General features: G+C 34.8%; 3 protein-coding genes across 5 annotated transcripts; all 3 read left to right on the forward strand.

Moving 5' to 3' along the window:
• The first annotated feature begins 814 nt into the window (after positions 1–814).
• On the forward strand, positions 815–3,193 carry LOC107622284 (ylmG homolog protein 1-1, chloroplastic). Of its 3 annotated transcripts, none has more exons than XM_088504186.1 (2): positions 815–1,617; positions 2,849–3,193. In XM_088504186.1, exon 1 carries the CDS (start codon positions 887–889, stop codon positions 1,475–1,477), a length of 591 nt encoding a protein of 196 aa, XP_088360312.1. In that variant the 5' UTR covers positions 815–886; the 3' UTR covers positions 1,478–1,617; positions 2,849–3,193. The 3 variants fall into 3 exon arrangements, with proteins under 3 accessions (XP_088360312.1, XP_088360307.1, XP_088360317.1); XM_088504181.1 differs by having other exon boundaries at positions 824–1,617; positions 1,750–3,193; XM_088504191.1 differs by having other exon boundaries at positions 824–1,617; positions 2,096–3,193.
• Positions 3,194–3,488: 295 nt separating this feature from the next.
• LOC107622279 (disease resistance protein At4g27190) lies at positions 3,489–7,660 on the forward strand. The gene is made up of 3 exons (XM_016324145.3): positions 3,489–4,090; positions 4,207–4,259; positions 4,411–7,660. Exon 3 carries the CDS (start codon positions 4,430–4,432, stop codon positions 7,457–7,459), a length of 3,030 nt encoding a protein of 1,009 aa, XP_016179631.2. The 5' UTR covers positions 3,489–4,090; positions 4,207–4,259; positions 4,411–4,429; the 3' UTR covers positions 7,460–7,660.
• Positions 7,661–8,033: 373 nt separating this feature from the next.
• On the forward strand, positions 8,034–10,346 carry LOC107622282 (uncharacterized). Its single transcript, XM_016324148.3, has 4 exons — positions 8,034–8,330; positions 8,481–8,890; positions 9,095–9,385; positions 9,938–10,346. Exons 2-4 carry the CDS (start codon positions 8,504–8,506, stop codon positions 10,145–10,147), a joined length of 888 nt encoding a protein of 295 aa, XP_016179634.1. The 5' UTR covers positions 8,034–8,330; positions 8,481–8,503; the 3' UTR covers positions 10,148–10,346.
• Positions 10,347–12,619: the final 2,273 nt, after the last annotated feature.

Genomic DNA, 12,619 nt, shown 5'->3' on the forward strand with positions numbered 1-12,619 from the left:
TAACTGCATCAAATTTAGATTAATCTTAATTAGCTGAATCTAAATCAAACCTCAGGAACTTCGTTCGATTCAAATTCAAAATCCACTTCGCCCTGATTAAGCTGACAATCTGAGGTTGAATCATCCATTATCTTCAAGGTTCTTTTAGATTTTGATTTCAGAAACAAAAAAATCGAAATAAAACGAAGCTAGACTTACAATGAGAGAAACTGAGGTGAATGACGAAGAACAAAGCAGTGATAAACGCAAAAGAAAGAACGATCGGGAATACATGGGAAGAACGCAAAGAAGGAGAACGAAGAAAATTGGCAAAAGATTTGAAGAAGGTAACGAAGTCGTTTGAAAATTGGAAATAGTATTATTCACGTGTTAATTGATTTTGATTGATATAATGCTCTGTTATATAGCGCGTCAGTTGTACGCAACAATTGGAGCGCGTTTAAGGTTTTAATAAACTTCACACTTGTAACACTTGTAAGTGTTAATAACTTGTATGCTAAGATTAATCCTAAAATTTTACCTAACAAAATAAGTGATATGATACCGTTTTTGAGCTATTTAAATGCCAAAATCAAAACTACATCATTTTACAAGTTTTAATGTGACATCTGATAGTCTATAACAGGGTTCCATTAACCTTTTTATACTAAAAATCGTCTCAAGAACTAATATGAGGCACGTTTATAAATTTTGGAGACTAAATAGAGACAATTGAAATCTTAGGGACTAAATTAAAACTCGCGGGTAAGTTTAGGACAGTATTAACTCATATTTATCTATTGATAAAAGTCACCAAAAAAAAAAAATCTCTTTTAATGTCTTATTGTCACCTAAAAAAGATTAATTTGAGGAAGAGGAAGAAAGTCCCCTAATCCCTAATTCGCAGATGGCGATGGCGATGGCGATGGCGTTCTCCCCAGCAATCATGGCTTCGAAGACTCACATGCTCTGCCTCACACACACACAACCCTCACTCTCTCTCACTCCGCTCCGCCGCAACTTCAATCCCCCAATTGTCGCCGCCGAGGGAGCACCGCACCTTCTGGAAGGCTCCACCCGCACACTCACCAGCCTGTCCGGGATGGCCCTACTCTCCCTCAGAGCCTTCTGCCACAAGCTTCTTCCTCCGATGACGATGTCCATGTCCATGTCTTCGGTAGGGCCTCTGTTCTTCGCGTCGCTGACGGACAGGCCGAGCGGGTACCTGAACACGCCGCTGACGGTGGTGGCTGCGGGGCTGGCGAAGTGGCTGGACATATACAGCGGCGTTCTGATGGTTAGGGTTCTGCTGAGTTGGTTCCCCAACATTCCGTGGGAGAAGCAGCCACTGTCTGCCATGAGAGACCTGTGCGATCCCTACCTGAACCTCTTCCGTAACATCATTCCCCCTGTGTTCGACACCCTCGACGTCAGCCCCCTCCTCGCCTTTGCCGTCTTGGGCACCCTCGGCTCCATTCTCAACACCACTGTCGCTTAGTTACAAATTCAGCACCATGCCTTATCCTGTATCTGCTTTTTTTGAGTATTCTGCTTATATTTACTGTTACACTCATGATTCTGATGATGGTGCAAGTATGGGTATGGAAGTGCCACTACATCATTTCCCTATAGTTACAGGTATTTTGGTCACTCAGTTTATGTTATGCTCTTTGCTACTGTTCTAGAGTCATTATTATTATTATTATTATTTATTACAAACAGTTAGTTTAATTTAACTTGATTTTGAAGTTAAGTGATTATGTTTGCCAGTTCCCACAGTCTTGTGAAGCTCTCCTTTTGCAATGCTCATATAATGCAACTTAAGGAAAGGGATTACACAATGAGGTTGATGCTGGGCTGATTTTGCTAGCTTTTACATTTAGTATGGAACTGCCTCTAACAAGAAAAAATGGAAAAAAGAAACTAAGCTAATACATATTTTTCTGTTTGATAAAAAACTGTGAAGTCAACCCATTTATATGCTTTTGTTTGAGTTATGACATCTAAGTCGCATTGTAAATCTGCAAATTCTTATCTAAGTTATGGTAGGAAGTCTTATGTTGGGGTAGTATAAACTGAGCAGAATCAGGGATTTTAATTCTTTTCTTTTACTTAGCCCACCTCTTCCATGACTTTCCGGACCAACCCAGATCTGCCCATAAGATGATCTTGCTCTGATCAGACGGAGGCAAAGACAGACATAGAGGTGGTTAAATGTGGTTTGAGAGTTGGATGATCCAAGAGATATATAGTATGAGAAAAAGAATTGGATCATCCTATTTTTTGGCTCTTACAAAACAATGGCTTGTAGACAAAAAGAATAGAAGGAGCCATTGCAATAATCTAGAACAGACTGGAAAAGAAAGAAAGTGATTGTGATGAAATTGGGTTGTATATAACCCAGTCACTAACGCTTTTTTGGCCGGGGGATATATAACAAATCCACATGGTGCAGTGAAGTGCAATATGGGTGATATAATTGTAGAAAAAACAAAAGGTGATGCAGCACTTGTAGGATTACAATTATCACTACAATTTATACTAGAGGAAGCGGAAATTAGCAAAAAGCTAAGCGTGATTGTTGATAATAAGAATGTTGTTGAATGGCTAATGGAAAGAAGGAAGCATGTTGGGCGTTGAGGTTCTTGAGAAATAAGGCTAATAGCATGAAGCAGGGGTTCATAAACATCGACATTAGCTTCAAAGGAGAGAAGGAATTTAAATTAAGAAATGAATGGGAGCAAAAGGCGATGAGTGAAGAAAACAAATGTGTTCAATGGGTGTGAAAGAGCCTTAATGTGATCAAAGGTGCTGCCTTATGAGGTCTTGATGACAACCAATAACCAGAATTTTGTTGGATTGAATGCAGGGGACGGCTTGCGGAATAGAAGCATTGAAAATAAAGCTGTGATTGTTAGTGAAGGGGAGAAGAATGTTTGGCCAGCAATTGCAGAAGGAAAGGTAAAGCCTGTCGTGTACAAATACTTCCCTCTCTCTGAGGCAGCGGGGCACACTGCATCATAGAAAGCAGCCAACATATTGAGAAGATATTGCTTGCTCCATGAATTTCTTTGTTCTGTAATACTGAACAATGTAAATGACAACATACTATAGATCTTCTGACTTTGTTAATCTTTATGTTATATATATGAACTCAAGAACCTATAAAACTGTGATTTACAATAAGGGAAAACGTGTTCTTATTTGTGTACAAGGGAGTGGCAAAAAGCACAAAGAAAATGAATGTTCGAAAAGCTTTAAAAAAGAAGACTATAAAAAGAGCATTAGATTGGACTATGTCTATTGTGGCCAAAAGTTGAAATAAAACAGTACTAAACTATTAATCAATCATAGTGAGACTGAAGCCAATATCCAACTTAGTTTTGCCATCAATTAATATACGTTAAACTGGTTAGAGACACCGAGCTACACTTTCTAATGTGGTTGCATGTATAAGGTTACTGCTATTTTCTTCAAGCTACACTTTCTAATGTGGTTGCATGTATAAGGTTACTGCTATTTTCTTCAATGCGTAGATAGGTGGCTATGGACCAAAAACAAAAATGCTAGAAAAATTAAAGAGCAAAGTCAATTTTCCTGTAGGATCTCAAATAGGAAGTTACGGGCTATGTTCAGTGACCACTAATCGTAATTTGCCTTTAATCACACGTTTATGAATACATTTACAACTTTTTTACTAATTTTTTTTCCTCTGAGAAACATAATAATAAATAAATCTCATGTCAAAATGTCTAGCTGAGGTGATTTATTTTAATTTTGTAAATAAAAAATGTTATACGTATATAAAAAATCAATCACCAATTCAGTCATGAAATATTTGTGTATAAACGTGTATTGTTTAACTTTTTTTAATGTGTATTGTATTTCAACGTCTATTTTATATTGGTAATTGATTTGGTTACTGGTTTTTTGTAGATACATATCATGATTATTTTTATATTTTGTCACACTATCACACGTCAACATTCAACTCAACACATTGAGTCAATGTCTATTGTTGTAAAACAGCAATACAGCTTCAAGCATTCCATTTCTCTTTGGAGGTTCTAGCCGGTGTTAATTGAAGCTGAAGATCATCAATTCTTATCAGGTGAGCTCAACATTAAAAAACTTGTTTTAGACCCTTCTAAACTGATAATTGATTACTAGTTTTGTTCTTTTCTTTTTAATGTGTCTCTTATTTATATCTTTGTACTTTCATTCAAGATCCAGCAGCGACGGTTTGAACTCACAAGTGAGGCTTTTCCTGAAAGTGCAAGGTATGACAGATCCTTCTGAAATAAGTCTATATTCAAATTGTGTAAATGTGTAAAATAACTTCTAGATTTGTTCTTATCTTCTTAGACATATTGAGACTACATACTATATAATTAATCCAAACTGAAGAGCACCTCCTTGTGTCTTAACCAGATATATATTTGATTTTGAAATGGCTATTAACATCGTTGGTGCGATCACGGGCGTTATGAGCTGCCTCTGTACACAGAACTGTCTTCAAGAATCACTTGGTCATCATATTAGACACCTTAGAAGACCCAAAAGGAATTTGAACAAGCTCAAGTCATTGTTGGAGGAGCTAGATGCCCGGAAAGTCGACATGTGTGCCAAGCTAAATCAAATGTGGCTTCAAAAAGGGATGAATCCAAAGAAAGAAGTGGAATTGTGGCTGAAAAATGTTGATGAGATTGCAAATGAAGTAAATAAGATCATAAGGGAAGTTGAACAAGAAAGTGGAAGCACAAGTGTTCTCTCTCCATTTTATTATAGTTCAAGAATAAAGAGAGGAGAACTTATTGAGAAAAAAATGGAGGAGGTGAGAGAGCTTCTAGAGAAAGGTCGATTTGCAGATGATTCATTGGCTGAAACTTCGCCTCGAAAAGGGCATACCCTTCCAACAACAAAGCTAATGGAACACGAAACAACAATGAAAAGCTTGAACAAGATTTTGAACTTCATATTGGATGATAGAGTGAGAATTATTGGTGTTCATGGGATGGGTGGAGTGGGGAAAACAACTATCATGGCTGAAATTAACAATAGACTATTGAGGGAAAATAGACTATTTGACAGTGTTATTTGGGTTAGTTCCTCAAAGGACATGAAAACTGAGGAGTTACAAAAGGTTATTGCAGGGAAGTTTGATATAGACCTTTCAGGATTTCAGGATGAGACTTCAAGAGCTGCCACACTGTTTGAAGCTTTCCAAAGAAGGAAGAATTTTGCCTTGATTCTGGATGATCTATGGGAGCCATTCTCTCTTGAAAGAGTTGGAATACCAATTCCAACTGTGGAGAACGGTTGCAAACTGCTAATAACTACTCGAAGGGTAAGCGTTTGCCGAGGCATGGAAACAGATAGAGATGTTAAAGTAAAGGCTCTTACAGAAAATGAAGCATGGGATCTCTTCAGGGACAAAGTTGGGGATGAAGCATTGGCCTCTCCGGACATCAAACTGATTGCAAAAGATGTGGCAAAAGAATGCATGGGATTGCCTCTTGGTATTGTTACCGTGGGGCGTGCCTTGAGAAATGCAACTGATAGTTCAGAGTGGCAGATTTCATTGATGGGGTTAAAAGCTTCAGCTCTCAACATAGAACAAATGGAAGAATCTGTTTTCTCTCGTTTGAAATTCAGCTTCACAAAATTGAAGGATGACACAAGTAGGTCCTGTTTTCTATATTGTGCTCTCTATCCTGAAGGTAATCATGTTGATGCAAATGCATTGATTGAGTATTGGATGTGGGAAGGTTTATTAGGTGCAGTGGATAGCATTTCAACAAGCAAACAGAAGGGGAAAATCATATTGAATGAACTAAAATATGCATGCTTGCTGGAAAATGCTGCAGACAATGAGATGGAATGTGTCAAAATGCATGACTTAATACGAGATATGGCCGTGACAATCATGAAAACAGATCCTCGATGGCACTGCATTGTCAAAGCCGGCAACAAATTGAAGAAACCTCCCCAAATTGATGAATGGACAGAAGATGCTCTAAGGGTGTCATTGATGAAAAATGATTTGAATAATATCTTTCTTGGCAATCCTCCATCATGTCCAGCTGTTACTTCCCTGTTATTGCAATACAACTCTTTCCCTCAAAACATACCTTATGACTTCTTTGATTTCATGCAAAGCCTAAAGGTTCTTGATCTCTCTTACACTGGGATCCATGTGCTGCCGGGTTCGGTTTCTAACTTAGAGAATCTATGTGCCTTATTATTGAGCAATTGCTGGAATTTGAAATTGATCCCTTCTGTGGCAAAACTCACTAAGTTGATGGTTCTCGACCTTTCGGGTTGCCGAAACATAAAGCAACTTCCCCATGGGACAGAACAGCTATGCAACCTGAGAAGACTAAATATTTCCAATACCATGATTAACATCTTGCCATCTGGTTTTCTCTCAGCTTTAACCCTTCTAGAGGAGTTATTAGCATCTAATGCTCTCGTCTTTCAAAAGTCATTGCCACTGAGCGTTTCTGAAATCAGCATCGGTGAAATCATATCCTCCTCAAGATTATCATCTCTTGAAGTGGATTTCTGGCACTGTGATCTCTATAATCTGTATGCTTGCTCTGGTCACTGTGCTCAGCTAGAGAAGTTCAAGTTCAATGTTGGACCAGGAGAAATCCAAGAATTTTCGGAGAAATGGAGTGTGGCATTTCTCAGCATATCCATTGCCAAAGAGGAAATTTCAATCCCAGAAAATACTACCGAGTTGAAGTTTATTGACTGCTATGATATCACAGAGTTAACTACTTGCCTTTTGCATGCAGAGAAGCTCAAGAAATGCACAGTAGTTTGCTGTTACAGTGTAGAAAGAATTGTTGACACTGAGCAGATTGATTTATCTATGCTGGAGACTTTGGTGCTGAGATATTTGATCAATTTGCAGATGATATGTAGGGAAGTGATGCCTTCATCTGCATTTATGAGATTAAAGATCATAAATGTAGAATTTTGTCCAAATTTGAAGAGCCTATTCTCAGGGAACCTTTTGCTTCAACTGTCAAATCTTGAAGAAATTAGAGTCGGCCACTGCAACAAGATGGAGGATTTGATGAGATGGGAAGGAGGAGGAAGAAACAGTAATGACATTCATGCTGCCAAAATTCACTTGCCTAGATTAAGGAAATTGAGGTTGGAGTTCATGCCAAATTTAAAAGGAATATATGATGGATTCATGAGTTATGGCTCTCCATGCTCTTTTCAAGTAGTTTCTTGTGATGCACTGAAGAGATTACCCTTTGATCTTGATGAATTAGTAGGCCTTAACCAGCAACTATTGTCACCGCATGCTTTGGAAATCAAAGGAGCAAAGTGTTGGTGGGATTCACTTGAGTGGGATGAACCTGATGCCAAGCAAATAATGCAGACATATTTCATAGAGATGCCAATAGTGTCAGATAATGTTGATAGCAGCAGCCAAGTAGGAGCAATAGTTCCTAATAGATAGAGGAGTTTTAATCCCTTCTCCTATGGGATTGTTCCAATCATTATTATCTTTAATCGTTACCTTTCAGATATGTACATTTGTTATTGTTTTCCCTTTCTTTTTTCATGTAAACAGCTTCATCATATATTGTATATCTAGACTTGGTGCCATGTTAGAGTCTTCAATTTGTCTTAGCTGGAGACACTGATTTTACATATTTAATTACCGTTTTTATTAGTATTTTTAGTGGTCTGAGATTATATCTAACGGTGTGAGATTACTTACTTTTTTTTTGCTGGTTAAGTGTTAGCCAAATTTTAATAAAAGTGCTGTTCCCTAAACTTTATCATGCGAAAATATATTATTTGTTGGGTGATTACTAACACTATTTCTTACCACGCTTTCATGGGTCATTTAAGAAATTCAACACTGTCGAAGAATGTATAGAGGGGGTTAAAAAAAAGGGTTGAGCGGAATTTATTTCTATGGTAATGTTGAACACATCAACACAACTTTTATTACATGACAAGAAAAAAAAAACATTTGAAGTACCAATTACCTAAATTATTCAAGATTTTGATTTTAATATCTCTGTATGTATAAAATTAGTGAAATAAATAAACAAAATCCATTGGGCCATTCCATTCCACGCAAAGCACGCGAAGTTAGAACGGTGAATTCAACGTGTTTGGCCTTGAGATTTGTGAAGCAGGGTGGGTGAAGTGGCAAGATCTTATTGGTTCACGTGTGACCCAATCTTTACACCACGAAGCACAGCAACATTTGGCCAAGAGAGAAGTAGTTGTTGGACTGGGGAGCCTTTGAGCTTGAGGTCAGTCAAAGTTACAAACGAGTTCGATCATTCATCAGCTTCAACTTCAATCCAACTAAGGTATGCTTCCTTCTTTCACTTCTTCCCATGTTTCATCCAAACTCAATCATATTTTGCTTTCTAGTTCTTGTCATGCCGGATTTCGACATAAACTAGGTTGTTTTCAAAGAAACATGTCCATAAGTGTATGACTCTGTCCGTGTCTATCAGGTTCTAGGATTTCGTGAGTAGCGATGGATTTCAGAAATTTGAATCCTGCACAGATCACTATGATGGGATCTGGATTCTGTGTTATGCTTTCAATGCATTTCACGACGCAGTTACTGTCACAGCATCTCTTCTATTGGAAGAATCCAAAGGAGCAAAAGGCTATTATCATCATCATCCTCATGGCTCCCATCTATGCTGTTGTCTCCTTTGTGGGACTCTTGGATATTAGGGGAAGCAAGGAGTTCTTCACTTTCTTGGAGTCCATCAAGGAATGCTATGAAGCTCTTGTCATTGCCAAGTTCCTCTCTTTGATGTACAGTTACTTGAACATATCCATCAGCAGAAACATTGTGCCTGATGAGATCAAAGGCAGGGAAATTCACCACTCTTTTCCCATGACACTTTTCCAGGTACTACCTTACATTTCATTCAATTTATGTGTTAATTAGTTCACTCTATGTACATCACATGTTAGGTTTTGATTTCAGAGATGTTCTCTTAGATCTAACTGTGTACCAAATAGTCATTAGTTAGTGACAGATAAAAAGGAACAAGGAGTGTATGTTGTTTTGATGTCATGGTTTTTCATGATAGTGTGAATTGATGTTGTGCAGCCTCATACTGTTCGACTGAACCACCATACGCTAAAGCTTCTAAAGTACTGGACATGGCAGTTTGTTGTGATCCGACCAGTGTGTTCCGTGCTGATGATTTTGTTACAAGCAGTTGGGCTGTATCCAAATTGGTTGAGCTGGGGATTCACCATTATTCTCAACATTTCTGTTTCCTTGGCCTTGTATTCTCTGGTGGTCTTTTACCATGTGTTTGCAAAAGAATTGGCACCACACAAACCACTAGCAAAGTTCTTATGCATCAAAGGAATTGTTTTCTTCTGCTTTTGGCAGGTAATTTGTTCTCTTTTATCATCATCCGATAAGCTTTGTTCAATACCGCCTAAAGCAGACTAGTACAAAAAACTAGTGGTGCTACTGAAGAAATAAAACTATTCTGCATGATATTGGGATTTTCTGTGGCTAATGATTACACAGCATCTAAATCAAATTGAGTATTTCGGTGAATCATATGACTTGTTGATCTTCAAGTCTTCAACCTGTTGATGTCTGCTATTTATGTGGTTTTGCCTAGCAAAACTCAACTGCAACAGTTTTCTGATCTATATATTGTGATTTTCTTTAGAAGTAACTTCCCTTTAAGTTATGCTTCAAATTAACTTTCCTAATTAATTGTTCTGAAGATGTTTTGTATATTCAAATTTACATCCTTCTTAATTTGTCTTATGATGGCAAGGTCTTCCTTTTCAAGAGTTCATAACTTTGTACTGCCTTAAATATCTTGCATCACCCATGTGCTCTCGAATTGTTTTCCTTGTCCTACACTTTCTGACTTTCAGCCTATCCTTCTCAAATAATGAACGCTGTCTGGGAAAATGCATGCAGGGAATGTTGCTTGACATCTTAGGAGGAATGGGCGTACTCAAGCCTCGTCATTTGAAGTTAGACGTGGAGCATGTCGAGGAAGCGATGCAGAACATTTTGGTTTGTATAGAAATGGTTATCTTTTCTGTTCTTCAGCAGTATGCTTATCATGTTCATCCATATAGTGGACAGGTTGAGCAAATGCTGAAACAGAACAAGAAGAATGAGTGATGCTATGTGCACAAAGATAGAATGATATTGATGATGCAGATATGTGTTCTAGTTCTAGGATCTAGAGTTCCACAATAGAAACATGAAAAACATTGATGCTTAATACAAGTGCATGTGCTCTTTTTGTGAAGAACATATGATGTATTTTTATCATGGTTGCATTAATTTATGGGATTACTAAGGAACTTTAATTTGCTCATATTATATCAATTGCATCGGCTAATAATTGTTCCTCTTTCTAGTTCTTCTTGAGTTGTGGTTATGGATTATATATTTCAACTTCTTAAGATCAAGTTGTATTTTATTTTTATGTTAAAAACGTAACATTATCTTTCCTTCTCTTTGGTTTCTTTTGGGCTCAAACAGTTAAGGGATCTCTCCATGGTCAAGCGAAACATTGAATGCCAAAGGAACCATCTCTGCAGTTTACATTTTTTATATGCACCCTATCTAGTTTAGCTTGATTTCATAAGATATAATTAAGTTTGATTTGATTTTGGTTCAATTTAATTAATTTTCCTTATCTTGATTTTGATTTTATTGGTTTTATATTTTTATCACATTGTCTCCATTCTATGATAATAAATTAAGAATTTACATTTATAGTAAACAAAATAAATTACATAAAATTTCTACAAAGAATGTTAAAAGACCTGCAAAATTTATTATTTTTTACCAGCAATATTTTATGTATAGAGCTTTTAGGATGAGTAGTTTCATGACATGGTATGAGAGCGTTATGTCCAAAAGGTCAAGAGTTCGATCCTTGATGAACCCCAAAAAGTGAAAAAATAGCAAATCAAGCAAACCCAAAAAGAGAGGCTTTTGCTTGAGGGAAAATGTTAAAAATATAACCATTAGTGTTACCTTCTCCTATTAGCGACAAAAACAATAAATTTAGCTAGATTGAGTTTTTTCAATTTTTATTTTTGTTCATTTGATAAATTGCGATTCAATTTGACTATTGGACTTGCCTTTATTTATTTTACTTTGATTTAATGTACAATTTTACTTTATTTAACATGAATTAGTTAATGTTTAAACATTTTTCTTTTTTGACTAAATATACCTTGTTACCATATAAAATTTTGTCTCTCCTATTTTTAAATAATAGTCGCACAATAATTAATGGTAACACGATAGTAGATTTCTTTTAAGTCACCAAAAAAAACACGACAGTAGATTTTAAGATAATACAAAAAGAAAATAGTTTGATTTATATACATTGCCATTGTCGGATAAAATATTTTATGCAATCATTCAACAGAGAAATTTGAATTGGCCAAAGAATTAAAAAAATGAACTCGATGATTGTGTTTTCATACTTGATTTTTCCAGTGTATTGAATAAAAAAATATGTATTGTTCAAATTTTAATTTTGTTTTAAAGTAAAAGGGTAAGACATTATTGATAATTAGTATTTTTACTCGTAATAATATTATAGGAATAAGAATTTTTTAAAATTACGTTGTTTTTGTCACGGCATTATAGATTATAACAAAAAAAAATTTATAAAATTAAACTACTTTTACAAAAAGGTTGTATGGGACAAAAGTTTCCGTCGACTAAAAAGAATAGGATTTTTATAGAAACAAAATTAAATAATAAGTTTTTTAGTTATTATTTTTATGTAAAAGAGTTTAAATTTCTACTAATAATTAATTTTAATACTCGTTATGAAAGTATTTAATATATATATATATATATATATATATATATATTTAATTAGGTGTTAAGTTTATTACATAAATAAAAATAATTATTTTCATATTTGTCACTTAAAAATAATATTTTTCTCACTGTTTATATATAAATATAATTAGATATTAGTATAAAAAAATTTATATTAATAGTTATAAAATTAACTCAAAATTAATTTTTTTTAAAACATTTGAATGATTCTAAATAATCACGATATTAGTATTCTCTATAAATTATATGTAATAAATATTTGAAAGAAGAAAATTAAAAATATCGATTAAAAAGATAAACGATAAAAATTTAAAACTAAATAAAAAAATATGCATATAATAATAATATATATTTTTATGTGAATAATATTGTGTGATTATTTTTAATTATATTTAATTATAAATTTATTGTATTTTTTATAGTTTTATGAATTTATTTAAATTATATTATTTTATTAATTTTATTTTTCTGTAGCACAGAGAGATAGAAAGAAATAAAGAATGAAAGAAAAAAGAAAAAGATAAAAAAAAGAAGGAGAGAGAGAGTTTTTTAATTTTAAAAAAATTTATTTTAATTATAATAAAAAAATATCTCTACATTTTAGTTTGTCAAATTAATAATATAAAATATAAAATATAAAAATTATATATAGAGTGAGTAGGATAGAGAGAAATAGAGAAGGAAAGAGAAGTAAATAAAAGAATGGAGGAAAGGAATTTATTAATTTTAGAAAAAAATATTTTATCTCAATTTTAATGAAAGTATCATATGACACATTTT

This window comes from Arachis ipaensis, chromosome B10 (genome assembly GCF_059453495.1).
Source record: "Arachis ipaensis isolate K30076 ecotype BB chromosome B10, ASM5945349v1, whole genome shotgun sequence".
NCBI lineage: Eukaryota > Viridiplantae > Streptophyta > Magnoliopsida > Fabales > Fabaceae > Arachis > Arachis ipaensis.

What these genes read in the sequence shown, in the direction of transcription:
- LOC107622284 (XM_088504186.1), top strand. Translation starts at nt 887, where the DNA reads ATGGCGATGGCGATGGCGATGGCGTTCTCCCCAGCAATCATGGCTTCG.
- LOC107622282 (XM_016324148.3), top strand. Translation starts at nt 8,504, where the DNA reads ATGGATTTCAGAAATTTGAATCCTGCACAGATCACTATGATGGGATCT. An exon ending in TTCCCATGACACTTTTCCAG is followed by an intron (nt 8,891 to 9,094) that starts GTACTACCTTAC and finishes GATGTTGTGCAG; the next exon opens with CCTCATACTGTTCGACTGAA. An exon ending in TTTTCTTCTGCTTTTGGCAG is followed by an intron (nt 9,386 to 9,937) that starts GTAATTTGTTCT and finishes AAATGCATGCAG; the next exon opens with GGAATGTTGCTTGACATCTT.
- LOC107622279 (XM_016324145.3), top strand. Translation starts at nt 4,430, where the DNA reads ATGGCTATTAACATCGTTGGTGCGATCACGGGCGTTATGAGCTGCCTC.